General features: G+C 53.5%; 3 protein-coding genes across 3 annotated transcripts; 2 read left to right on the forward strand and 1 right to left on the reverse strand.

The window, feature by feature from the left end:
- Positions 1–1901: 1901 nt before the first annotated feature.
- SPSK_00144 (uncharacterized protein) lies at positions 1902–3050 on the reverse strand (the record flags this gene model as incomplete). Its single annotated transcript, XM_016727124.1, has 4 exons — positions 1902–2163; positions 2232–2380; positions 2469–2740; positions 2828–3050. 4 exons carry the CDS (start codon positions 3048–3050, stop codon positions 1902–1904), a joined length of 906 nt encoding a protein of 301 aa, XP_016586452.1.
- A 1859-nt stretch (positions 3051–4909) lies between these two features.
- On the forward strand, positions 4910–8110 carry SPSK_00078 (uncharacterized protein; the record flags this gene model as incomplete). The annotated part of the gene is made up of 2 exons (XM_016727058.1): positions 4910–5220; positions 5293–8110. 2 exons carry the CDS (start codon positions 4910–4912, stop codon positions 8108–8110), a joined length of 3129 nt encoding a protein of 1042 aa, XP_016586453.1.
- Positions 8111–11163: 3053 nt separating this feature from the next.
- On the forward strand, positions 11164–12546 carry SPSK_00133 (ornithine decarboxylase; the record flags this gene model as incomplete). The annotated part of the gene is made up of 1 exon (XM_016727113.1): positions 11164–12546. The coding sequence occupies one exon, from the start codon at positions 11164–11166 to the stop codon at positions 12544–12546; it is 1383 nt and encodes a 460-aa protein (XP_016586454.1).
- Positions 12547–24752: the final 12206 nt, after the last annotated feature.

A 24752-nucleotide genomic window follows, 5' to 3' on the forward strand; every position in this document is an offset into this window, starting at 1 on the left:
CGAGAACGGGCAATTCGCTGTCGAAACGCCTGGCCCGCTTATCTGCAGAAGAGCACAGTCGCTCCTCTGGCTGCTGTGCGCCGTTCTCGCCTGTCACTCTGTCTGCTTGTTGCCCAGCCTTTGCCGTCGTTGCTTGTGCCGCGTGCCGTGCCGCTTTGTTTCGTATCGCGGTCGTCCTGCTGCCTTGTCGGTGTGGGGGAGGTCGAATGTCGACACAATTATCTCTGCTGACTCCGAGACGCGCAATGAATTGCACATGTATTGCGCGTGCTGCAGTCGTCGGTGTCGTCGTCGTTTGGGTTGCTGTTGTGTTTTGTCGCGATGCATGGAGGATGAGAGGAGACGGGAGATGGGGGCATGGCCTGGCCCGAATGATTGCAACCGGGCTGCCAATGCTTAACTGCAAAGTGCCAAACACGCTAGCCCCGTTACGTCCTTTTCTTAGTCAGTTTTCGTGTGAGTGCTCTGAAAACGACCCTGAAATGCGCTGGATCCCACTAACTCCCCAGAGGGCGCTAGAGGCGCCCCGTGCGCTAAAACACGGCGCTGAACGGGGAATGACGTATGATTCTTCAGCAACTGTTCAACGGTGCCAAAACAGCATCAAGTTACACAACGCACGTTCTCTCTCGAAACACATTCGCAGCGACTCGGATGTCTTCGCACACTGAGCCTAGGCTTGTGAAGTCTTTTACAATCGTTAGAGTCACCTAAAGTTAGGAATATGTGTACTGTCGGTTGTCACCACGAGACGTTATTTATCAACATCGAGCAATCATGTCTCGCGACATAAGCATCGTAAATATTCTGTGAATTATTATGTAAATGATGTTCTGTGGCATGCGTTGATACGAGCAAAACATATTCGCAGCTGGCATGCTGGGGCCGGTGTATTGGCGCGAGAGCAGGTACGTGGAAAACTTCCATGGGATGTTGTAAGCAGTCAGGAATGAAGGTGCTGATTCATGGTATTAAATAAAACCTCATACGAACATACACACCAACAGACTTGGCATCACTACGCGCAAGCACGTTTGGAAGAGCAAAACAGAGCTGTAGAATGATGTGAGCTTTCAAAAGCGTAGTGTCATGAGCTAAAAGTACAATGCAATGGAAATGCTCGGTGCCCAGAACCCCTAAATCCCCTACTGTAAACAAGACGTAGAATGCCACTGGGGCGTGTAAACCCGGCGAGGTCTTTGATGCGCCGTTTCGGCTGCTCACCGGAGCCAAAGAGCCAGAGTCAAAATGTGCCAAACCCACAATACAAGATCGACAGAAGACTGCCAGTGCTTCTCCCGGCATGCCATTCCGCCGTGTGAGAGTCCTTCGCCTGCTGGGCCTGCCAAAGAGAGCAGCCGTCAAACATGTCCAGCTGGCGCTGTGCCCAAGCCAGTCGTCTATCGACTCGAGCAAGAGAGGGTGACTGCGTCGCCAAAATGTATTCGGGATGTCGTCGGGTTCGTCCAGGCTGGCTTATACCAAAAAAAACTGGACATCGTAAGACACGTGCCAGTGAGACGAGGCCAAGCGCCAATGTCGTAGGCTCTCGCGCACGGTGGTAGTGCCGTTCTGGTGCCTTGACGATCTGGCCAGCGCATAGCAAGAACATCGTCCGAGACTTCCACGGACGTTGCATCTGGTACTCGATGCCAGCGGGCGGTGGGATTCGGTCGGCGTGCAAATGTCTCGAACATGCGAGTGTGAATTTGGGTGGATGATATATGGATGAGATATGATGAGATATGGGCGGCCGTTGGTATATATATGCTAGTATGTGTACAATAGATTTTCACCGTCAGTTGGCGTATGCTGACTCGTCGCGGCGCCGGAAAATTATCCGTTGTGAGAGAGAAGGAAGGAGTGAGAACGGTCGGAGAGTGTCGAGAATCGCGTTCGAATCATGGTGGCAGGCCGGCTTGTTCGATTTTTTCAAGGATCAACTTCATCTCGGCTTGCATCTTCGCTTCGGATCGGCTCAGGTCCTGCACCTGCTCGTTGAGTCGATGGGAGAGCGCCACCTCCGCCTCGGCTCGTTTCCGCTCGCGTTCGAACCGGGCCATGTTGTACTGCACTTCCAGCTCTTTTGTCCGCATCAGCGAGTGGAAGTGCAGTTCGCGGAGCTCGTACTGGTCGATCATCGACTTGAACCGCTGCCGGAACCTGTCGCATTGTTAGCTGGACACTTTGAAAGAAACAGGAGAGACAGATCATCCCGCCAAGGAACGTACAATTCGTCGAGCTCAACGTCTACCACGTGCTTCTTCGGGTGGTCCTTCTCCTCTTGCAGGTCGTCGAGCTTCTGGAGCAGTGTCGCGTACTTCTGGTCCCACGAGTTCAGATTGGACACTTCGTTGGCTTTCAAAGTCCGGTTCTCGTTCTGCTCGGGAGAAGAGGGTCACGTCAGCATATCGTTGTCGCATGAAGCAAGTCACAGAGTGTGCCGCTGCGGGCCAGCGCATCCGCACCTTTAGCTTGTTGTTCTCTTTCTGCAGTTCACGGCACAGCTTCTCCAGCTTCTCCTTCAAGCTCGTCGCCTTGCTGAACTCGGTTCGGCTCTGGTCGCGGTCTTTTTGTAGCTGGTCGGCGCGCTTCTTGTTCTTGAGGCTTTCGCGCTCATGTCGTTTCATCTCGTGCAGAAGCTCTGTACAGCGTCGAGACAAGTGATCCGCCTTTTGTACTGCATCCATCTTGGCTGTCTGGCTATTCAGCTCTCGGTTCGCTTTTCGTACTTCCTTCTCTAAAGCGCAGAGTCAACGTGGTTAGCTTCGGAAACCGTAGCGGCTTGGGTGTCGCCAGACAACCCGCTCGAGCAGCAGAAGCTCACCTATTTCGAGCTCCTGGTCCTTCTCGCCCGCTTGGTCTAGCTCCAATTGCGCAATCTTTTGGGCGACAAGCTTCGACGCTTCATTTGACGCAACTGTTGGTTGTCGACGTGCCGCCTTGGCGGCTTTGGATGGGGCCGGCGCTGCCTGTGCGGATCCGGACGCTGCTGGTGGCGGCGGTGGCGGCGGCGGCGCAGGCCGTGTGTCGTGCGCGTGTCCGTTCATCGTGGCGGAAGTCTCGTGTGCGTGGCCCACAGCACCGTTTGTTGCGAGTCGTGTGTGCGATGCCGCCGTGGATATTGGGCGGCAAAACGATGCGAAGGCAGCCGGACGAAGGGGGCGTCGGGAAGCGCCGAAAATCACGGTGAATCAGTGTCCGTTTGAGCTTCCTACACCGAATCAGGTTGGGTGTCGGTAAAAGGAGCGTCCGAACAAGTCGACGTCTGGGGTTGGTTGGGGACAATGGCCGTTCAATCGGACAGATCTCGTGGACTGGGGATGCTAAAGGATAGGTATGACAGGGGTCGTGTGGAAAACGTGTAGTCGAACGGCTGGTCGTGGAACGCGGCAGATGTCGGCTCGGCGTCTTTAGCAGGCTCCAAACCGCTTTTCCCGTCCGAGCTGAACTCGATGTCGTGTCTGAAAAAGGTATTTCTTGGGCCGCCCGGCTCGCCAGTAACGATTAGGACAAGACCAAACAAAGTCCAGGTCGAAAACTGTGATCCACGAGGTGGGAGAGCGACAGGACGCTGGGACGGCAGACAGCGTGCGAAACAACGAGAGAGCCAGCTTTCTGCAAGGGAGATTGCGGCCGAGAGGAGAACGAGCAGGAGAGGTCGGATGCGACGAAAGAGGAAGAGGCACGGGACCTGGTCCTGGCGGCAAAGCTGAGACTGAAAATGGCCAAAAGTCGGAGAGAATGTATGGTGGCTCTAGTTATCGAGGACGTCGACAAAAACGGTTGAGCGTGAACACAGCAAAGTCGAGGCCAGATCGAGACAGCTGCACGAGGTCCGGTAGGTGCACAATTGGCGAATGTTGGATGCGTGGTCGACGAAGAGGCTGCGAGGAGACGAGAGAAGGGCGAGGTCGAGGTCCGAAATTAAAATAAAAAATGATAAAAATTGGAAAATTCGAGATTTCGGGCAAGTGCAAACCAACTGCCCAGCCGCCCCAGCGGGCCACCAGCATTCGACAGGTGAGGAAAGAGCAAAAGCAAACGGCACTAGCGGCCTCGGAGCCTGCCAGAATGGGAATATTGGGGAATTGGTGTATTGATTGCCTGGCAGGCACGAAGGAGCAAGGGCCTTTTGCAAACTGGTAGCTGTGCAGGCTTTTCAGCTGTGGTAGGCGCGCTAAGTGAGTGGTTGCGCTTTACGGCAGACTTATGCCCAAGGAAGGCTCAACCGGTGTGCAGTGCAGAACAGTGGAATTCAATCGCAGCAGGAGCGACTTGCACCGGAAGCACAAAACGTCCAAACGCAAAGAAAGAAGGAGCGCATCAACTCAAAAATAAAATGAGCTATCCGCAGTGCCTCGACAATGTCGTCAACAGGGCCAGGCCAAGCACCAACATCAGCCAACCGTTAACCGCCAAAACCAGGCCAGGCCAGGTACGGAGTAATTACAGCTTGCCTGTTTCAACGATTGCGCGCCACTAAGGCTCTGCATGTACAGCACTCAACTGAACATGACTTGGGACCAGAGTCGGCGAATTAAATTTAATGAAAATTTAAATACTAAAATCCCCCAAGACAGGCCGCGCCTTCCGTTTGAACCTTCCGTTTGAAAAATTCCCCTCTTTGGCCACTCACAGGCAACGCTAACAAGCGACTTCAACCTCATCTGTCACCTATTGTGTTGCACACCCAATTTGTCACCCTCCATCTCTCCCCTCTACAGACACCGCCGCCAAGAACTATGACAGGCATGCCGACGATTGCCTGGGCATCATAGGAACGGCTCTTCTTTCGCGATTCGAATATCTCTCGGTTGCTTGCCGCGTCGACGCAAAAGCACTGCACGAATCGCCCCCGATATTCGCCGTTCGCTTCCTCTCGTCTCCTTTTTTCCCTCCTCACACAATGCTCCGACACACGACCGCGGCCGCGGCCGCCTCTCGACATGTCTCTCGACGCGCTTTTGCCTCACTTGCCAATACGCCAACGACGCCCGGCGAGAAGCTGCATGGCTTCACCGTGCTGCGCTCGAAGCACGTGCCCGAGCTCAAGCTGACGGCGCTGCACCTGCAGCACGACAAGACGGGCGCCGAGCACCTTCATATTGCTCGCGACGACGCCAACAATGTGTTTTCGATTGGCTTCAAGACAAACCCTCCTGACGATACGGGCGTGCCGCACATCCTTGAGCACACGACGCTCTGCGGCAGCGAGAAGTAGGTTTCCATGTCTCCCAACGAAGAACGAAGAGCGACTCTAATTGTACACTCGATATTAACCACCACCAGGTACCCCATCCGTGACCCCTTCTTCAAGATGCTGCCGCGCACGCTGTCGAACTTTATGAACGCCTTCACCGCGTCCGACCACACGTTCTACCCGTTCGCGACGACCAACGCCCAGGACTTCAAGAACCTCATGTCTGTGTACATGGATGCCACGCTGCACCCGCTGCTGAAGGAGACCGACTTCACGCAGGAGGGCTGGCGTGTCGGCCCCGAGAACCCGCAGGTGGCGGCCGACGCCTCCAAGGACGGCGCCAAGGACGACAGCAAGCTCGTCTTTAAAGGCGTCGTGTACAACGAGATGAAGGGCCAAATGTCCGACGCTGGCTACCTCTTCTACATCCGCTTCCAGGACCACATCTTCCCGGCCATCAACAACTCGGGCGGCGACCCGCAGAAGATTACGGACCTCACATACGCGCAGCTGCGCCAGTTCCATGCCGAGCACTACCACCCAAGCAACGCCAAGGTCTTCACGTACGGCGATATGCCGCTGGCCGACCACCTGCGCGAGATTGATGCCCGTCTGAGCGCCTTTGAAAAGAGCGGCCGCGACGCCGAGGTCCGCCTACCCATCGACCTGGCCGACAAGTCCGAGAGCGTCACCGTCACCGGCCCCACCGACCCGCTCGTCGACCCGTCGCGGCAGTTCAAGACGTCTGTGTCGTGGATCCTAGGCGACACCACCGATGTCGTCGAGTCCTTCTCTCTGGCGCTGGTGTCGGCCCTGCTCATGGACGGCTACGGCTCGCCGCTGTACAGGGGCCTGATCGAGACCGGCCTCGGCATTGACTGGAGCCCCAACACGGGGTACGACAGCTCAGGCCGTGTGGGCATTTTCTCGGTTGGCCTGACGGGCGTGCAGGAGACCGACGTGGCCCACGTCAAGGACGAGGTGGATGCGATCCTGCGCAACGTCCGCGACAAGGGCTTTGAGCGGGCCAAGATCGACGGCTACCTGCACCAGCTGGAGCTCAGCCTGAAGCACAAGACGGCCAACTTTGGCATGGCCCTGCTGCAGCGCCTCAAGCCCAAGTGGTTCACGGGCGTCGACCCCTTTGACGCGCTCGCCTGGAACGACACCATTGCCGCCTTCGAGGCCAAGCTGGCCGAGGGCGGCTACCTCGAGGGCCTCATGGACAAGTACCTGCTGGGCCGCAACACGCTCTCCTTCACCATGACGCCCTCGGCCACCTACATCCAAGAGCTCGCGCAGGAGGAAGAGGCGCGCCTTGCGTCCAAGATTGCCGAGGTCGCACACCAGTCGGGCGGCGAGGCGGCGGCGCGCCAGCGTCTCGAAGAGCAGGAGGCTGTGCTGCTCGTGGAGCAGGGCAAGTCCAACACCGAAGACCTGAGCTGCCTGCCGACGGTTCACGTCCAGGACATTCCGCGCACCAAGGAGCCCGTGGTGGTGCGCGAGGAGACGGCCGACAACGCGGTCCGCCTGCAATGGCGCGAGGCGCCCACCAACGGCTTGACGTACTTTCGCGCCATCAACGCGCTGGGCCACCTGCCGGACGAGCTGCGGTCGCTCGTCCCGCTCTTCACCGATGCCATCATGCGCCTGGGCACAAAGACGGACACGATGGAGCAGCTCGAGGACCGCATCAAGCTGCAGACGGGCGGCGTGTCTGTGGGCTACCACTCGTCCGCGTCGCCGACCGACTACACCGACGCCAACGAGGGCATCATCTTCACCGGCATGGCGCTGGACCGCAATGTGCCCGCCATGCTGGATCTGCTGCGCACGCTGGTGCTCGAGACCAACTTTGACAGCCCCGAGGCCGTGCAGCACATCCGCCAGCTGCTGCAGGCAGCGTCCGATGGCGTCGTCAACGACATTGCGTCGTCGGGCCACGCGTTTGCACGCCGTGCCGCAGAGGCCGGGCTGACGCGCAGCGCGTTTTTGCGGGAGCAGGTCAGCGGCCTCTCGCAGGTGAAGCTGATTACGAGCCTCGCCAACCGGCCCGAGACCGACCAGCTCGATGACGTGCTGGCCAAGCTGAAGCAGATCCAGCAGCTTGCCATGCAAGCCGACGGCAGCGGCAGCGGCCTACGCGCCGCCATTACCTGCGGCACCGAGAGCGTCGAGGCGAACTCGTCGGCCCTGTCCAAGTTCATGTCGTCTCTGCCCGCTCCCGCTCCCGCTGCGGCCCACGTGGGCACGGCGTCCGCCGCGGCCGCCGAGGCTGCGAAGCGCGTGCAGCGCGTCTTTGCCAACGCCGAGGGCACGCCGCGCCAGACGTTCTACGCGCTGCCGTATCAGGTCTACTACGGTGCGCTCGTCGTGCCGGCCGTGTCGTACACGTCGCCCGACAGTGCGCCGCTGCAGGTGCTGGCGCAGCTGCTCACGCACAAGCACCTGCACCACGAGATCCGCGAAAAGGGCGGTGCGTACGGTGGTGGCGCGTCCGCCAATGCGCTGGAGGGCGTCTTTGGCTTCTATTCGTACCGCGACCCCAACCCGGCCAACACGCTGGGCATCATGCGCGACGCCGGCCGCTGGTCGGTCGAGCGCGCGTGGACCGACCGCGACCTCGAGGAGGCCAAGCTCTCCATCTTCCAGAGCGTCGACGCGCCGCGCGCCGTCAACGAGGAGGGCATGGGCCAGTTCCTGTACGGCGTGACCGAGGCCATGCGGCAGACGCGCCGCGAGCAGCTGCTGGACGTCTCGCGCGAGCAGGTGCGCAACGTGGCGCAGCGGTACCTCGTCGACGGCCTCGCAAAGCAGGCCGAGCGGACCGTGTTCCTCGGCGAGCAGCAGCCGTGGGTCGATCCGACGGCGTGGAACGTGGAGGCGATGCACGTCAAGACAGAGTAATCACGTCGACCACGAAACGAACATTTTACAAGGCGGCGGGGAGGTGGCCTTTTTCTTTTTCTTTTTCTTTTTTTTGTTTGGTAGGAGCATTCGGCGTTTTCTGGGCATATTAGACGGGGACCTGGATACAAAAACAGACGAAGAAGGCCTTGGGACAATACACAACTCACTCCACTTGTATAAAGCAGCCAAAAAATACCAGCATATACACAGCATCTACGACGAAAATAGACAGCATGTTACGATCGCAGCAGCACATCGTGTCATCATTGGGCCCTCAGGTGCTACCCCCAGGAACCCCCTTCCCCCCAGCACAAAATACATTTCAGCGCTCAGATACGATACGTCTTGTGGCTTTGCATCGAGTCCTCTCGGTTCAACCCTATAGCCATCGAGACCACTAAACGGCGCAAGAACAAACTTATTCAAGAGGGAAAAGAGGAGAGATAGAAGAAGAGAAAAGGGAGTTATCGAGCCGGTTTCGGTGCTCAGCCAAAGCCCTCCTGTCGTCCTAGTTTCTCCTTTTCTACTTTCTTGCTCTCGTTCAGAGCTTTTCTCGTCCGTTGCATCAGACCCGACTTTTTTCTTCATCCATCCTTGAAATGTCGGACTAAAGAACAGGATACATATTTTACGACGTAAATGCATGCGATATTTTGTCGTTCTCACGGCAACAAAGGAAAATGATGCCGCCCGTCTTAAGCACGGGATATCTGACAAAACTCCCAGGAACGAACATACGCAAATCAAATCCAACGGCACACGAACAGCACACGAACAGCGCAAAATGACACATGCATGGCCAGCTGCGGTTCCCGATCAGCCAACCAAGCGGCCAATAATGGGACCGCATCTCAAATGCAAGCTCCGTGTCTCCTCTCTCCTCCGGCCTGCTGTCCCCCTCTTTGGTCGCATTGCAGCTGCACGTCAGGCTCTTGTCCCTTTTGGGATGTCAGATGTGACCAGTGACAGCACTCACAAGCATGCCGTCCATACAAGTGCAGCATTCTAGAATAATGGTTTGGCCATTCATGTTACCGTCACTATTATGTATATTTTTATTTTATCATTTATTCCGCCATTCGTTTCCATGTCCGGATTTTCATCGTTTGCTCCTTTGTTTTATTATATATCTCAAAAGCTTCCCTTTTTCGACATGTTCGATCAGCCTTCACCTTGTTCAAAATCCTTGCAGTGGCAATGGCCTTGCGTCAGTCATATGCCACAACTTTGGAGCGTGGCTGTGTGAACCAGAATCGGCATCTTCGCGTCCGCCATTTAATATTCCATTTATTTTATATGTGCCCAAGCAAGAACTATGCCAGGCTTCTGACGTTGGGTTGCGCCTTCCTCGTCACGGTCTCCACAATAGCAGCACAAACTTGCGGTCAGTGAAGGAAGGAGACGGTTGTCCACGCTGCTATTTTGTACTAAATACAGAGATAGTGTCCTAACCGTGCGTTCGTTCCTTCCTCGAGACGGGAACAAAAGGAGACGGCAGGCCCCACCTTAAAATTTTTCGTCAATGTTGATGCAACAGGCGGCGAGCAAGCGAGCATTTACAGCAAGTATTCGCCCATTCGAGTCATTCGGCTGCTGTCGATTGCTCCGGTAGAGACAGCACTACCAGCAGTGCCTTGTTCCAAGCTAGAGGCAGCTCGATTTTCCCTCATATTGAAATTTGTAACACTGCCAATTCACGTGTCCTGTTGACCACAGTCGCGCCTTCCAACTTGGTAATCGATGATGTACAAGTACGTCGTAAGCATTACGAAGTAATCACTCCAGTATTTTGTACTTGACAGCAAATCAGCATTGTTTAGCCCACTATAGCGACGGGAGCATGCTTGTTCAAGGTATCGCGGCATACATATTTTGCGGGTGAGGTACATGGTAACGTGCCTAAAAACCCCAAGCCCCACCACGAAACTTTTTTTTATTTTTATTCCTTTTTTTGCCATTCGCTTCCCCACTAGCGATCTTTTTTTTTGGCCCGCGCCTTCCCTTTCGGTTGTATTGGTCTGGTTCCCGAACTCTATTGCAAAATTGAAGGCAAGACGACAACGGTCACCTCCTTCCTGATTTTCCACCTCTGCACATCTCCTTCTTGTCTTCTTCTTCAACTTGTTTTTTCGTCACTCTTCCATCACCATCACAACCACCTCGTTTTACCTGTTTTGTAAGTCAACCCTTTGCTGCGGTCAAGGGCGCATTCCGATACCGCCATTGCACCATCCACCCGCTCGACGTGCCGCGATATTTTCGTAGCTTTTTGCCCGCCGCTTTTCGCCGCGATATCTGCTCTTTCGCCCATCTCCTTCACTCTCTCGTCACGTCTGCCTGGTCTTTGCTCTCAATTGACTCGCACGTCTCGGCCATCCATTGTTCCTGGCTAACAGCCGCCCAGCTCGTCAGACACTCAGCTTTCCGCTTTTCAATTTCGACAACATTCGCCCTCGCCCAGGCTTGCCTTTGCTTCCCAAAGGCGCCCCATCACCCACCACGGCTTTCTCGGCCGTTTTCCTGCTCGCAGATCAACATTCCGGCATTCGCCAGCCCTTCCACATCCTCAACGCGATTCCTCCTCCCGCTGCTGAGCTCGCCCAGCGCGTCTCCGCTTAAGCTGCTCCCCGGGTCGTCGTATCTGGACCCAACCCCTAGGCCACCTCCCCCAGCGTCCTCGCACAACCAGCTGCCGCATAGGAAAGGTTCTGAGGTTCTTCCTCTCGCCGAGGAAGAGTCGAGGAGGCCTCGTCAGACCGGTTCTGGTTCTGTCCGTTTTCAATTCCGACCCCCATAACACCGCTTTCACCACATTGGTTGCTCCCTTTTCTCCAGCTTTTTAGCTCTATCCAAACATCGCATAGTCACTCGCTTGTCTCTCGACTCTCGACTCTCGACAGATATAACTCTTTCCGCCACCGACAACACGCTCGAGAACTCAGTGCTGTTCTCCGACCAACAGACATAACCGTCACCATTGTCTCATTCGACTCTCTTGTCCGAGCGCTGCTTCGTTTTTGATTACCACGTTCCCTTCGCCAGTCAAGGAGATGGTTATGGCAACAACGTCTCTGGTTGAATGCGTCGCCCCTGTTACATTTCACAATAGTAACATTGGCCATATCAAGAAACAACAGCATCATGGCGCAACCCATGCCCACAATGCCAAGCAACTGATTGGCGATGCTCTCCGCCAGCGTGTGGAGAACATTGACCATGAATTCTGCGAGCCTGGCGAAGAAGACACCTTCTTCGTCGCCGACCTCGGCGAGGTCTACCGCCAGCAGCTGCGCTGGAAGATGAACCTGCCCCGCGTCAAGCCCTTTTACGCCGTCAAGTGCAACCCCGACCCCAAGGTCCTCCGCCTTCTGGCCGAGCTTGGCAACGGCTTCGACTGCGCCTCCAAGGCTGAGATCGAGCAGGTCCTGGACATGGGCGTCGACCCGTCGCGCATCATCTATGCCCAGCCCTGCAAGACCAACTCGTACGTCCGCTACGTCGCCTCCAAGGGCGTCCGCGCCATGACGTTCGACAACGCCGACGAGCTGCGCAAGATTGCCAAGCTCTACCCGGACGCCGAGCTGTTCCTGCGCATCCTGACCGACGACAGCTCGTCGCTGTGCCGCCTCAGCCTCAAGTTTGGCGCGTCGCTTGACACCACCGACGGCCTGCTGGCCCTGGCCCGCGAGCTGAACCTCAACGTCGTCGGCGTCTCGTTCCACGTCGGCTCCGGTGCCTCCGACCCCCAGGCCTTCCTCAAGGCTGTCCAGGACGCCTATGCCGTCTTCAGCCAAGCCGCCACGCACGGCTACAGCCTCCGCACCCTCGACGTTGGCGGCGGCTTCTGCAGCGACGACTCGTTTGAGGGCATGGCCACCGTGCTCCGCGACGCTCTGGACGAGTACTTTCCTCCCCATCTCGGCGTGTCCTTGATTGCCGAGCCCGGTCGCTATTTTGTTTCGTCCGTGTTCACCATTGCCTGCAACATCATTGCTCGCCGTACGCTCGAGGACCCCGAGCAGGCCGCGGACGGCAACGCCCGGCGTGACCCCAGCTACATGGTGTACGTCAACGACGGCTTGTACGGCAACTTCAGCAGCATCATGTTCGACCACCAGAATCCCGTGGCCAAGGTGCTGACCTCCAACGCGCGGTTCCTGTACGACACCGAGGGTGCCCATGCGACCACGGCCGACGCTGGTGCCGCGGGTACCGAGTACTCGATCTGGGGCCCAACCTGCGACGGCATTGACCGCATCACGGAGAGCATCCGCTTCCGGCAGACGCTGGACGTGGGTGACTGGCTGTACTTTGAGGACATGGGCGCGTACACGAGCTGCTCGGCCACGCGCTTCAACGGCTTCACGGACAACCACGACGTCATCTACGTGTGCAGCGAGCCGGGTGCCCGCGCGCTTCTCGGGATGCACTAAAACATTGTCAAGAGTGTGTGTCTCTACGGCTGAGCCATGTCGCTGTGGTGGGATGTACTGGCCGGACGAAACGAAACAGCCCTTGCCACAAACCGTTGTTGAGAAAAAAAGACGAAGAGGATGCCAGAAGAACACGTCCATGGCAGTTCCAAGAAGAGACCTAAAAGGTTCCGTTAATGCTGCCGTTGTCCTTGTTCAAGGAGCCAAAGCAAGGGACCATCATGCGTTTGCTGCTGTTATTGTTTACTTACATTCGTACCCCCAAGGACCAAAAGTTATTGCCCCGTGCTCTGATCGTTTGCGGTTGCCATGGTCCATCTTTTAGAAACAGATTTTTTATTTAAACATCAGCCAAAATTAAAAGGTTTTCAAAATCATAAATATATATAGCTCCGAATTTCGTAAAGTACTGTATGACATTGTTAAAAATAAAACCGGATTCCCACGTGTCACGCCATTGCCGTCCACACCGTTGGAGGAGATAGTGGGTGCTACATGTGCATCGGAGAGTTTTGCTGCTACCCGTGTGTTTTCAAATGCTGATTTTTTTTGGTTTCCGTTGGGGGCCGTCCCTATCCTTGTATTTTGTACTTGGCAAGGCATCAATGGTAGTTGACATCCGTACACCGACATGTGGCTCTCTTTTTGACCCCTGTACGGAGGACACAATTGACATGGTTTTATACGAGACAAAACCTGCACACCGAACAAGTATTTGGTGTAACAAGAAAATGTGATAGTTGACATGTCCAGAGGAAACTCAATTCGTACATTTCTTTTTTGATTAAAAAATGCAGACATATATATTGATATAAAAAAATGACAATAAACGAAAAGCACTTCAGACCCTGTATTCCTTCCACTTTATTTCCATGAAACCCCCTTATTCTAAAAGGGGAGCCAAAATGACCATGTTTCCAGCTAATATTTTTCGTTTTATTCGGCTGGTGTCTCACTCTTTCTTTGCATGCATACTTGGCCCATTGTCACTCTCTTTCGAGCCTTTGCCGTGTCTGGTGACGTCGCCTGCATGCTGCATGGTGCCACGGGAGACGCACATTGCTCGATAAGGAGGTGGATTATTTTTCCACTGTGTATTGTATCGCTTTTCCTCTTTGTGTGCATCGTGACACATGGATTTCACATGGCAAAAAGGAAACAAAGAAACAGACAAAAATCACGACGTCGACATAAATGAAGCAGTAAATGTGACGGCAGGAGGGATGGCCACAAGAAGCGGAAGCCTTGCTTCCAGCAGACACCATAAGCCACAGGGTACAAAAGTCTCATAATCCTGTGACAAAGTGAGACAACAAAGCCTAGAGACGCAAGTCGTCCGCATATGCGTATGGTCCTATGTGAGCTGTCACATTTTCTTTGATTCTCTCGGCAGCCGGCCAGGAAGCTGAATTGTTTGCGCTGCTCTGTCGAGTCGCTGGCATGAACATGAAATAAATGGACACATCAAAGGAGACAAATTGCTGCAAGTGTCCTTCAACTTGCATACACCAGCAAGACCGACTCAGAACGCCTCCTCATCATTGGCGTTCAACGTCTTGAAATTTCCTGGTGAACGATGCATTTTTTACCTTTGTCAGGTCTCTCATTCGCAGAGTATGGGAACATGGGAAAATGCACCGGCATATTATGAAACGAAATTGTTTATGTTTCCAACAGGAAACAATGTAGGGATGCACATCGTAGAGAGTGTCAAATTTATCCGTGACCTTTCCGAAGTCGGCCCAAAATGACAGACGAGTATAAAGAAACGCTTGCTCTCGTGTCACGAAGATATGTAAGACATTATGCCCCGAGGAGACGCAAGGATGCTATTGTGTGGCAGGTTGTGCAGCAAGCAAAAGGCTAGAAAGAGACACCCCAACAGAACGAAAGCAGTGTCATATTGTCTTGATACGTTTTCACTGGGTTTGTTTGGCCTCCGATTTTTCAAGACTTGCCGCCTTTACCCTTACGGTATCGGGTGCACACCATCGTGATTTTTTTCTACTCCTGCTTTCCATTCATGCAATGCAGCTCCAGGGGAAGAGAGCTATACCAAATACGGGACGACTATATTTTCTCCTTCTCTTTCTCCCCCGTTTTGTGTTTCACTCTCTCTTGTAAAGACAGAAATTGAAGGGACTGCATCGCAGAAGAAACAGACGGATCAGTTGCTTTACCAATGGCAGGATCAAGAGGCAGGGTCGGAGACAGGGGCAAGGAAGCAAGGGACCATGGAGCTCTCCTTGGTCGGGTTGGGCCTTTCCCGCGTACCTATTTAGCTAGAAGCTTGTCTTGATGTGACTACTCGGGATTGTAAGGATTTTCTTGTAAAAAACTCGAAAAAGACGGGATTGGCCTGGCTGTGGTTCCATTGGGATGCATGGTGACCTGGCAGTGGCCCAAGCTTCCACTGCGGTCCAACGAACGATCGTTATGCATTGTGCTTTCATGCAGCACGATAGCACCTGTTGGGTGCGCGATATCAATATGCATATTCTTCTCATTTTTTGTGGTGGTCCCTGTCCCGCCTTGCTGACGGGAAGACCAAAATTTGCTGCTGCAAGTAGATGCAAGAGGGAGAGGAAAAGACAATTGAGCAAAGTGCATCTCACACCCGGCCCGATCCAGGTTTGCGCTCTCTCACATCACAAGGTGCGGATCATTGGGTGGCGGCAACGAGGATCGCGAAAATTTTTCACAATGTTTCTCGTTTATTTACCCCCTTTAGGTCAAGGTCCAGTCCTATCTGCAGGTCCAAGTAAATACTTTGTACTTCTCGGCAGACTGTGACAAGACAACGAGGTAGAAAGCAATTATATGTTCTCTGCCTTGGGAAATCGTGTGCGTCAAGATGCAAAAGGTGAGACAACGTTTAAGTGTACAGCTGCACACAAATCCAGCTGAGAAGCAGCGGTGACAAAACTGCCCCCCATCCGCTGCGCTGCTGCATGTTGTCCTCAACAAACGAGCTGGATCTTGCGTGGGATGACTGACGCAAAAGAAAGCAAAAACAAACAATAGTGCATCAAATATTGGCATTCCAAACCTCGCTTGAGGCGCAAATCGGAAGTACAGTTTGATGATCTTCGGAGAAATGACTTCAGACCGGTCGGTGAGTCCAGTGGCGTACGCCGTACAACTCCGTTCTTCCCACCAGTTTGCAAATGTGTACCGTTTACAGAGTACATTACACAGTAATTGTGAAAGCACTTTGTGAAGTAATAGGTAACACGTTTGCAAGTCCTAGCTGATTCTCCCAACATGCCCAGCCTTGCCAGCTGTCGAAGGTTGGAGAAGGGTATGAGCACAGATCGACTATCGGCACTCGCCAAGGCTATTGCTGTGCACTGGACGTAAAAATAGAAAAGAGAACCCACCAGCAGGGGAAATCGATAAGGTTGCGGGCCAGGGGGACGTGTGCAGTGACAATAGGCACTGGACGATTGACGGGGCTTTCGTAACAGAGACCATTGTGCCAGCAGACGAGACAATCGACTCTGTGTAGGCATCGTATGTGCGTACGGGAGAGAGGGTTGCAGTACTTGCAAGGGTGAATAAAGATATGGCGAATCCGGATAGGACGAGATGCGATTTTGTTGGGTGCCTCCTGATTCAGTTTGGTCAACAAACGAGGACAGACGCTGAGGCCATTGGCTAGCACTGGGATGGCCACAGCTGCCTTTATTGCCAGATGCAAAAGCAAGGGGTAGGGTCATTTGTAACGGGTGCCTGAAGTCTGCAGGCGAAAGGACGAGAAACGAGTTGCAGACGACGAAGCAATCGGTTAGCAATATGCAGAGAAGCAAAAAAAAAAAAAAAAAAACCGAAATTGGGACACACTTCACGAGATGGTAGGGAACGGGGAACACAAGGCTCCATTGCTTGTGCCACTTACATGAGTATTGTCTTATTTCAGGATCAAACACTCAACACAGGCCGCATCCTTGCTGGGTGATAGGTGCGAATCGTGCACAGAAGAAGAAATGTGATGGAGTGGGATTTTAGGTCTCCTTTACGGAATATCCGATCTGGGGAGAAAGGGGGCGGTGGAAATGGACAGTGGTCGCAGCTTCCCTCGTTCATCGTTCGCACCTCGTTCGCTCTTTCCGCAGTTTTGATCACTCTCTGCTTACGCTCTAAGCCCACACGACGAAGAATAGGCACAAACACATCTATCAACAAGTCGGGAAGGAGCCGACCCTTGCTTCTTGCCTTACAGTCCTCTGGGAATGCTCCCATCTACGTCACTGTGTACAAAGTACTTTAAAGAGTAGACAATACTTGTCATTGGCTGCAGCGTATGTGGGTCTGTGAGCCTTGGAGCAATAAAAACGTCCAAGAAACTGCTAAGAATAAGGTAAAAGCAATTCAATCCGGCACAAAGCAAGACCAGGTTTCGAACAAGAAAAGAACGGTAAGGGGTGGGTCGCCGGAAGCCGCGATTGTTACCTGCAGAGATGCAGGAAGGCTGGTGGTTAGCTTTCTCTGACCAGTCCCTTGACGTTGAGGAAGGCGCTGATGTCGCTGGACCCGCTTTTTTTTACTCACGCGGGCATTTTTTTTTTTTTTTGGTAAAAATAACAACGGACTATTCCAGATAGAATCACACGAACCAGTGGTCGCGCTACACAACAGCGTTGAAGACTGCAGTGGACGACGCCCACAGGGAACAAGCTCACCCTTTCAAGCAAAAGGCACGAGGCCCAATGTGAGCCACTTGTCCCTCTATGGATAATAACTACGAGAATGGTGAAAAGCAGCCAGGAGTGAAAGATGCCTGAAACTAAGGAAGGAACCATGCGTTCTTTACTTCTCGTCGTGGTCCGACGAGTCTGCACAAGCATGCAGCATTGGGAAGGAACGACCAAGCCAGATAGGAAGCACGGCAGGAGCGAACGCAAGGCTTCCATCCCCCTAGCATTTGTCTTCTTCACCCCTTGTTTCTTGTAAGTAATACGGGCATGGCCGATGTACTTTTGGTCTTCTTTCAATGGCAAGCCAAGCATGGAGCTCGAAGTGACGCAGACTTTCTGGACGCTCACGTGGTTTAATATAGCGGGCTTCTATTTGGCCACACTTTACCGGAACGTTGTTTCTCACCGCAGCACACCGGAGTATCGAATGCACAGAGGACGGGACAAGCGGTTGTGGTACTTGGGCGAGATCGTTGGCGGAAGCTCCCTTCTGCTGGTCACTCTATTCGGCCTTTCTTCTGCGGCCGGTTTCCGTTCTTGCCGTGAATGATGCGCACCTTGCCTCGTCGATACCGCAGGCAACCGTGCTTTCCTGCGTCGTACTTTTTCGCGGTCTGTCCTAGCGAGTCGTTACGCCGCTGGCTCCTTCCTTCTCGCAGAGTTGTCGGAACGAACATGAATAAAACGGGAAGCAAGCCGCCCAATCTCGTCCTGGTCAAGAGTCTTTCCTCTGCAGCTCCTGCCCTTGTTAGCGCGCTGTTGCTGGACTCGAAGCTACTGCGTTCCTGTGCCCTATTTTCGTCTGGACGGCCTCTGATTCGCCGGTTCCTACCATGTCTCACCAGAGCTCTTTGCCCTCGAGCTCTTGCCTCGCCCCTTGGATGCAGTGAGATACATTGCTTCGTATATACCACCTGTGATGACTTTTGCCGCCTCGCGTTGCCACCTCTCGCAGTGATGTCTCTTTCTTTTCCTGTGACTAGTTTCTCCCTGTCGAGCTGTTCGCATTCTGCGTGTCACCGGCCCTTCCAGCCTAGTTTCCTATCGACTTGTCATTCTGCTCTCCGGCCGCTTCTGTTCTCATGAGATGACGTTGAAACAGAAAGCCCTTTCTGATTCCCTGCTCGATTCCGGATTTTTCGGTCACAGTTGTTGGCTTGACCGAAATCTCATCCTCTCTCTTGGGCATTACGTCGTACCTGCTTTTCTTTCTGCATGGCTCTCTCTGCTATTCCTCAACCAACAGATACCAATCTACTAATTGACCGATTGGGTTAGCGCGGGCGCAGAACTGGTCTCATGACCTCCTAAGCGTCGAAAAGAAAAAAGAGAAAAAAGAAATAACACGTGACAAAAGGGAAGGAAAATAAACGAAAGATAGGAAACGAGCCAAACGGTGGCTGGCAAGTCACCGATCCCTGGAAACCGGCCAGCTACAGGTAGTGCAACCAAGTTTGACAAGATGCCACCATTTCCCTTTTCTTTTCTTTTTTTGTTTTGCTTCTGCAAAGACAAAGAGGCAAGGTACGACATGCTCCGTACTGTCGTCATTTTCATCATTCGACAGGGCTTGGACGAGGAGGGGTGTGGTTGGATGTAACTCCGCCCTGCTGCATGTGAAGGTGAAAATACCCCTCCTCCCTCCTTGACGACCGACTCGCAGCGAGAAGAGAGTGACGCGAGGGAAGGAAGCAATGCATCTTCTGCCTGTTCTATTTTGCCTCTTCGTGGTGGTGGGTGAACTGCCTCATATTCTGGTCCATGCGTTGATCTTCTCTGTGCCTCCTCTCCGCATCGTGCCTTTGCCCATTTGCTCTTTCCTTTCCACCTGCGGCCAATTTTCACCGACCTCTCCACCTCTGACCTCAGTTACGTAGCTTCCTCGACAGGTCACACAGACATCGTCTGCTGCTTCGGCACTGCTAGCTGTCACTAGCGCTGTAGCGCTGCTTTAGTGCTTGCATTTCAACCTCTCACCACTACCACGCCGTTTCAATACGAAAGCGCACCCCGAAAGACAAACAAAAATACACCAACCACCGCGGAATTAGTCGCCTTCCGCGGGACCAAATCGCCCATGTCCTTAAAATTTGTCTGTTTGAAAATTTGCAAATGGGGATAGGGTGGTGTGGACTCTGCGTAATGCACACCTTTGCCGATGTTGCGAAAAGTGGCCGAGACGTCGTCAAGTGAGGTCCTCGATTTTTTGTTACTATTTTTTATTTCGTCCCCATGGTTCAACACAGGCGGACCTGGTTCTGATTTTGGCTATTTTGGCCTTCTTGTTCATTTACGGCCAGTCTGGATTTGTTGAGAGAACTTGTAAAAAACGATACGTCAGTTTTCTGCAGCTCCTCGTTTTTGCCCACCATCGTACTAGGCTTACCAAGAGATAGTCTTCCAGGACGGAATACAAAGCCGTGTGAAGCTGGCACCTGTTTAGCATGTTGTGCATCTATCTGAAACCTTTCATTGAATCTTTTACAGACGGTCAGCCTCCAGCAGACGTTCTCCCTTTGCAGTCAAGACCCTGGGCGTGAGATCAAAGCCAGATCAGCAGTTCCTCTCCAGGACTAAAAGGTAATACTCGGTGGAACGAATTGTATTAGGTCTGCGGGAGGCCAAATATCAAACTTGTCATTGATGGCCAAAATCAAAATAAAAATAAAAATAAAAATATCGTGGCGTTCCAATGCATTTGCCTTGTCTCTATGCAGCATAAGTGGCCTTTTGTTTGTCCCTCTTCGACTCTCTCGTAGTAATATCCCCTTTTCTTTCTTTGCTGTCAGTCATTGGCAAGGGAGCAGCTTCCTGGCTCCGGGTGATTCTTCCATTCAATCTCTACTTTGGTTGAGGATCGCCATGTACGACAACGTGCTGTTTTAATGCATGATCGCTGACAGCATAGTATTGGCTGCGTGTAATTCTTGATACCGGCACACTACTTGAAGGCGGATGCACCTGTCCTCCTCTTTACACGCTTTTCTCGCTTCCGCCACCTTCGCGAGTCCTGTCCTATGCCGTCCTCCGGGATCGCAGGCTCGGGATGCTCAGCAGGTCAGAAAAAAAAACAGATGCAGCAGGATAGGCTAATGGCAAAAAATAAAACCCAACATGAAAGAAGGCAATTTTTGGCAAAAGCTGAACAGCAACACACACATTCTCAACGATTCATTAATTCAACAGGACCGCCAAGCAGAATCGCTTAAAGGCATCTGTCGAGAGCCGATGCTGTCCTGCGTAAAGGATGCTGGCGCTTTACTGAAGTCCACTTGTCCATACTATGCTTGCTCTTCTTAGCGCCTGGCCCGTCTCATAAAGAGGCACATGATGCCTCAAAACAAAGTGAAAGCGTCTCTTCTTGGCAGTCCCCACTTCCTGCTCTGCAGACATATTCCTGCATGTATCGAGGCTCCCTTACGTCTGACAAAACGGAAGCTGCGTTGCAAAAGTATCGACATTTGCATGAAAGATGCCCACCCTGTGGATGCATACAACGTGCGAGAGGCAGGAACGACTGGTGACAGCCAGTTGAGGCCAGTCTTGCGCGGCACGCGCCTTCCCAATTATCGTGATGCGTTTACTTGCCCCTAACGACTTCTTTGGCCTCGACGATAGCTCCACCCACTGCCGTCATTTGACTGGAAGATCTTTGAGACCCAATGCAGACCAGCAAGGGGAAAGAGCATAACAGTGTGGTAGCGCTCCGGTTTCTCTTGCCCCTTTTCTGCCAATTTGCCACCTGATGCCACAGCCTTGTCGTTCCTACATCGCAGGACCAAGGTTTTCCCTTCATTAACGCCCTTCCAACACCTGTCATTGGATGAATCTCCCCTCCCGTCTCTTTCACTCTTTAATTACCGTAACGATCTGATTGTGTGAATATCCTTCCACGAAATGCCAAGCGTATTATCGAATACAGCCATTACAAGACAGAGGACTATGGCCCAGCCGTATCACACAGCTCCCAATGTATAGTAAAATCAGTACGATGTAAACCAGGTCACCGTCACCCTGTCGTCTTGTCGTCTTGTCGTCGTGTCTTACATCTACTCGGTGCACCCCCTTTTTCACAGTTCGTTTAGTTTTTTTTGGGAAAAAGATTTTCTAAGCTCCAAGAAAAGTTGTCCCCTCTAGCAATTCTCAACAAAGACTCTGACTTCTGACTTCTGACTTCTTCCTCGCCGGCCGACTCCCGTACGTCTCAGCAAAGCACTTCTAACAAAACGGATCGGAGTGCATTGTTGCCCAGCCTCAATTTGATCGCCGTTCCCTTATCCCACTGTCAATCCTCAGCTCCCATTTGCTGCCTTCCATCACTCTCCTTTTACTCCTCACGTCACCTGTCACTTTGTACACGCCTATCGCCCCTCCACTTGTTTCGAACTTCGTCATCATTTGCATCCGTTCTCGAAACCAAGCCAAAGGCAGCATCCGGGCCAGGTTCTTACATTGCCCCGTTCGTCCTGCTGATCTGCACAATCATATTATACACTTTTATATCTATTTACAAATTCCCTTCCCTCCCGCCAGCTCTGACTTGACTCTCGGCCTATCACTTACAGCCTTGTTACCAGGAGTATTCCTGCATCTGATTTCAACAATCCTCTCTTTCTCAAGAGCCTTCCATTACAAAACCCGAAACAATCTCTTGACACGCTTGCACCAAGCGGACTTGATTTGGTCTACCCAACTCCAACCGTTTCCACCTGTAAGTATAACTTTCTAAACAGCTGTCTTGGTGGCCCTGGCCCTTGTCAAGAAGTCGCATGCCTCCTTTCGCGACCTTTCGAGCTTTTTCCTACCTGTACCCCAATTGTTTTCCTTATCGATATCGACCTATCCGCGTCCCCCTGCCATGACACACTTCTATCCGCTTGCAACCCAACAAGGTGCGGCATTGGTAGACGGGCGACAGCACCGCAGGGGACAATACGCAGGGAGGCAGCTGGTAGAGGAGGACGACACTTGAGAAGCGGCAAGCGACGCTGCATGCACACGATTGGAAGACTCACATCGCTCCACACTGGCGGTTGTGTGCTCGCGGGTTGGTCCCGTCAAAGATTGTCTTGTGCTCGCTTGGGCATCCTGCATGTTGGGCATAGTGTGCTGCATTTGTCTGTCTCTTGCCACCTGGGTTCCTTGATCATGCTGTTCGATCCGCAACTCGCTCCAGCTTTCGCTTCTCCCTCCAAATCTCCTTCACCTCCTTCACTCTCCGTCCACATTGTGTGGTAGTGGACCTGCAAGCTGCTCCATACTCTACCTGTCTGCACAGTACCTCAGGTTCAACTGTCGCCTTTTTTTTTTGTGGAGCTTGGCCAGGGCACGAGGAACCTACGCCTGCTGCCCATCAGTCCACCCAGCCATCGTCTGGTCGATCCGCCGCCTGGCGCAGGCGACCTGGGCTGCTGGGCTCCTGGGCAATTTGGGGCATGCCTGGTTGCGCGCTAGTGCGCTGCGTAATCCACTACAAGCTGGGTCGTCCCCGCCGCCAACAGGGGTCACCCGCACCGGTCGTTCTCAGAGATGTCGCGCCAGCGGTGCTTTTCAGTTTGTCTCTCGCTGCCACTGGCGCTGAATCTTAGCGCCTCCCCAAGACGACCTGACCAGAACCGAAACTTGGGTCTTGGGTTTTGCTGCATGATACTTTTTTCCAGTCTCCGCGCCCAGCGTGCCTGGCACGGCAAAGCGCCACCAGCCCGGCTGTTGCTGCGCCTAGAAGGTTGAGCACGAGAGCCAGAGCGGTGCATCGTACGGAGTCTTTCGTGCCCAAATACTGGAGTGCGGAGCGAAAGCGGACTCTCATCCCGTCCTCGTCTCATCCGGCGCGGTGGGCCGTTGTCCTTTCCGTCCTTTGCCTTCGACGGCTCCACTGAGTTTGGACGCCGTTTGGTCCTGGCGTCGTCGCTGTCATCCCGTCTATTCCGCGCTCGCTGGCATGCGCTTCGCGTGCGCTCTTTGCCTCCCGGAGCCCGGAGGAGCGGCGGTTGCAAGCGCCCCAGGTACCTGTACCCCTCCAGACAATGGCATGCTCCTCAGATCGCATTGTCCAAGTTGATGTTGGGGTCGCTGTACTCCGTGTGGGCGCGGCGAATGGTCGCCAGCCAGTTCAGTTGCTGGTCAACCTCTGTTCTGCCCCGACGGGATTGGCTGCCGTGACTTGGTCTTGCCTTGCACAGAGGAACCTCACCACCCTGGCAAAAAACAGCCGCCACACCCCTCTCGTCCCATCGCTCTTTGCCTCTTTTTACCTCCTGTCCCCACCCATCGTCAATTCACGTCTACTTTTTCTTGACCATCCCCCGGCTGTTTTGTCTCCGTACTTTTTTGTCCCTTCTTTTTATCTTACCTTTTCCCCTTTTGCTCCGACTTGTTGCCATCGCGTGCGCGTTGCTCACAGACGAGTCAAGCCCTCAACAGACAGGACCGCCCATTTTCAATTTTACTGAAAATACAGAGTACGTCAATGACTACCATCGATCTACTCTTTCCTTTCCTGTGTCCTTCCTGTGTCCTCCCCACAGCAAAACCGTTACGTCGTACGTCGTACTTGCCCTGCTTGTCCCATTCCCTGCCCCGTCCGCCCACAGCTCCGTCATTCCTTCCCTGTCAAGTGCTGCCATGCTAGGGCGCCTACCCGCTCAATCAGCACAGTCGACCTGGACCTGCTTTCTGGCCCCATGCCCTTTCCTCGCTCGCTCTTCCTAGCCTCTAGCCCTCTCACACTACCCCCGCCCCCTCTCGTCACCAATCCTTTCCTGCCCTCCTGCCTTTGTCTTCTCTTTCCCACTTTTTCCTTCCCACTTCCCAGTTGGCCCCTCAAAACAGACGTCCAACTAGCAAACACCTCAACACTCATTACTCAACACGCAACAACGCAAAATACACACGTCGCGCGACACTTTCTCGTCCTTTCGCATTGTCCTTGTACTTCTCACAAAGTGTCTGTGTTCACGATCCCTCTTGTTTGTGCTCCTGCCTCTCTTTCGTTCAAGCAAGTCCCCCTGTCCTCGAGTCGTATTGCATTTTCCCGCCGCGCCGTTCCCTATATACTGCTTGCTGTTTACGTGTGGCTCGCCCCTCCCCGCCTTTCCTCCTTCCCTCCCCCTCCAGTCACCTGCAACTGTGCATGCGCGCGCCGAAAGCTAAAGCAAGCCCGCTGAATGAATTGTTTCTCCTCTTTTCCCCCTTCGTCTCCCTCTCTCTCTCTCTCTCTCTTCTTCTTTTGTTTCTCTCCACCAGAACCACCTTTTTCCCTCTCTCAGTGGCCCTTTTTTCGCCCAGCTGACCTTCTTCTGACACTCGAACAGTTGCATTCCTCTCTCGTCTCGCATTCCGGTCTGCCGTCCACTCATCGCAGAACCCAGCAACAAAAGTACCTTTCAACGGTCTCACCTTGAAATACACCAGGCTCGCCCTCCACAGCCTTTTTTATTTCGCTTCCTAGTGCTCGTTTTGCTGCTAAAACCGACTCACCTCCCAACCTCGCACTGTCGCACACCACCT

This window comes from Sporothrix schenckii (genome assembly GCF_000961545.1).
Source record: "Sporothrix schenckii 1099-18 chromosome Unknown Cont46, whole genome shotgun sequence".
Taxonomy (NCBI): Eukaryota; Fungi; Ascomycota; class Sordariomycetes; order Ophiostomatales; family Ophiostomataceae; genus Sporothrix; species Sporothrix schenckii.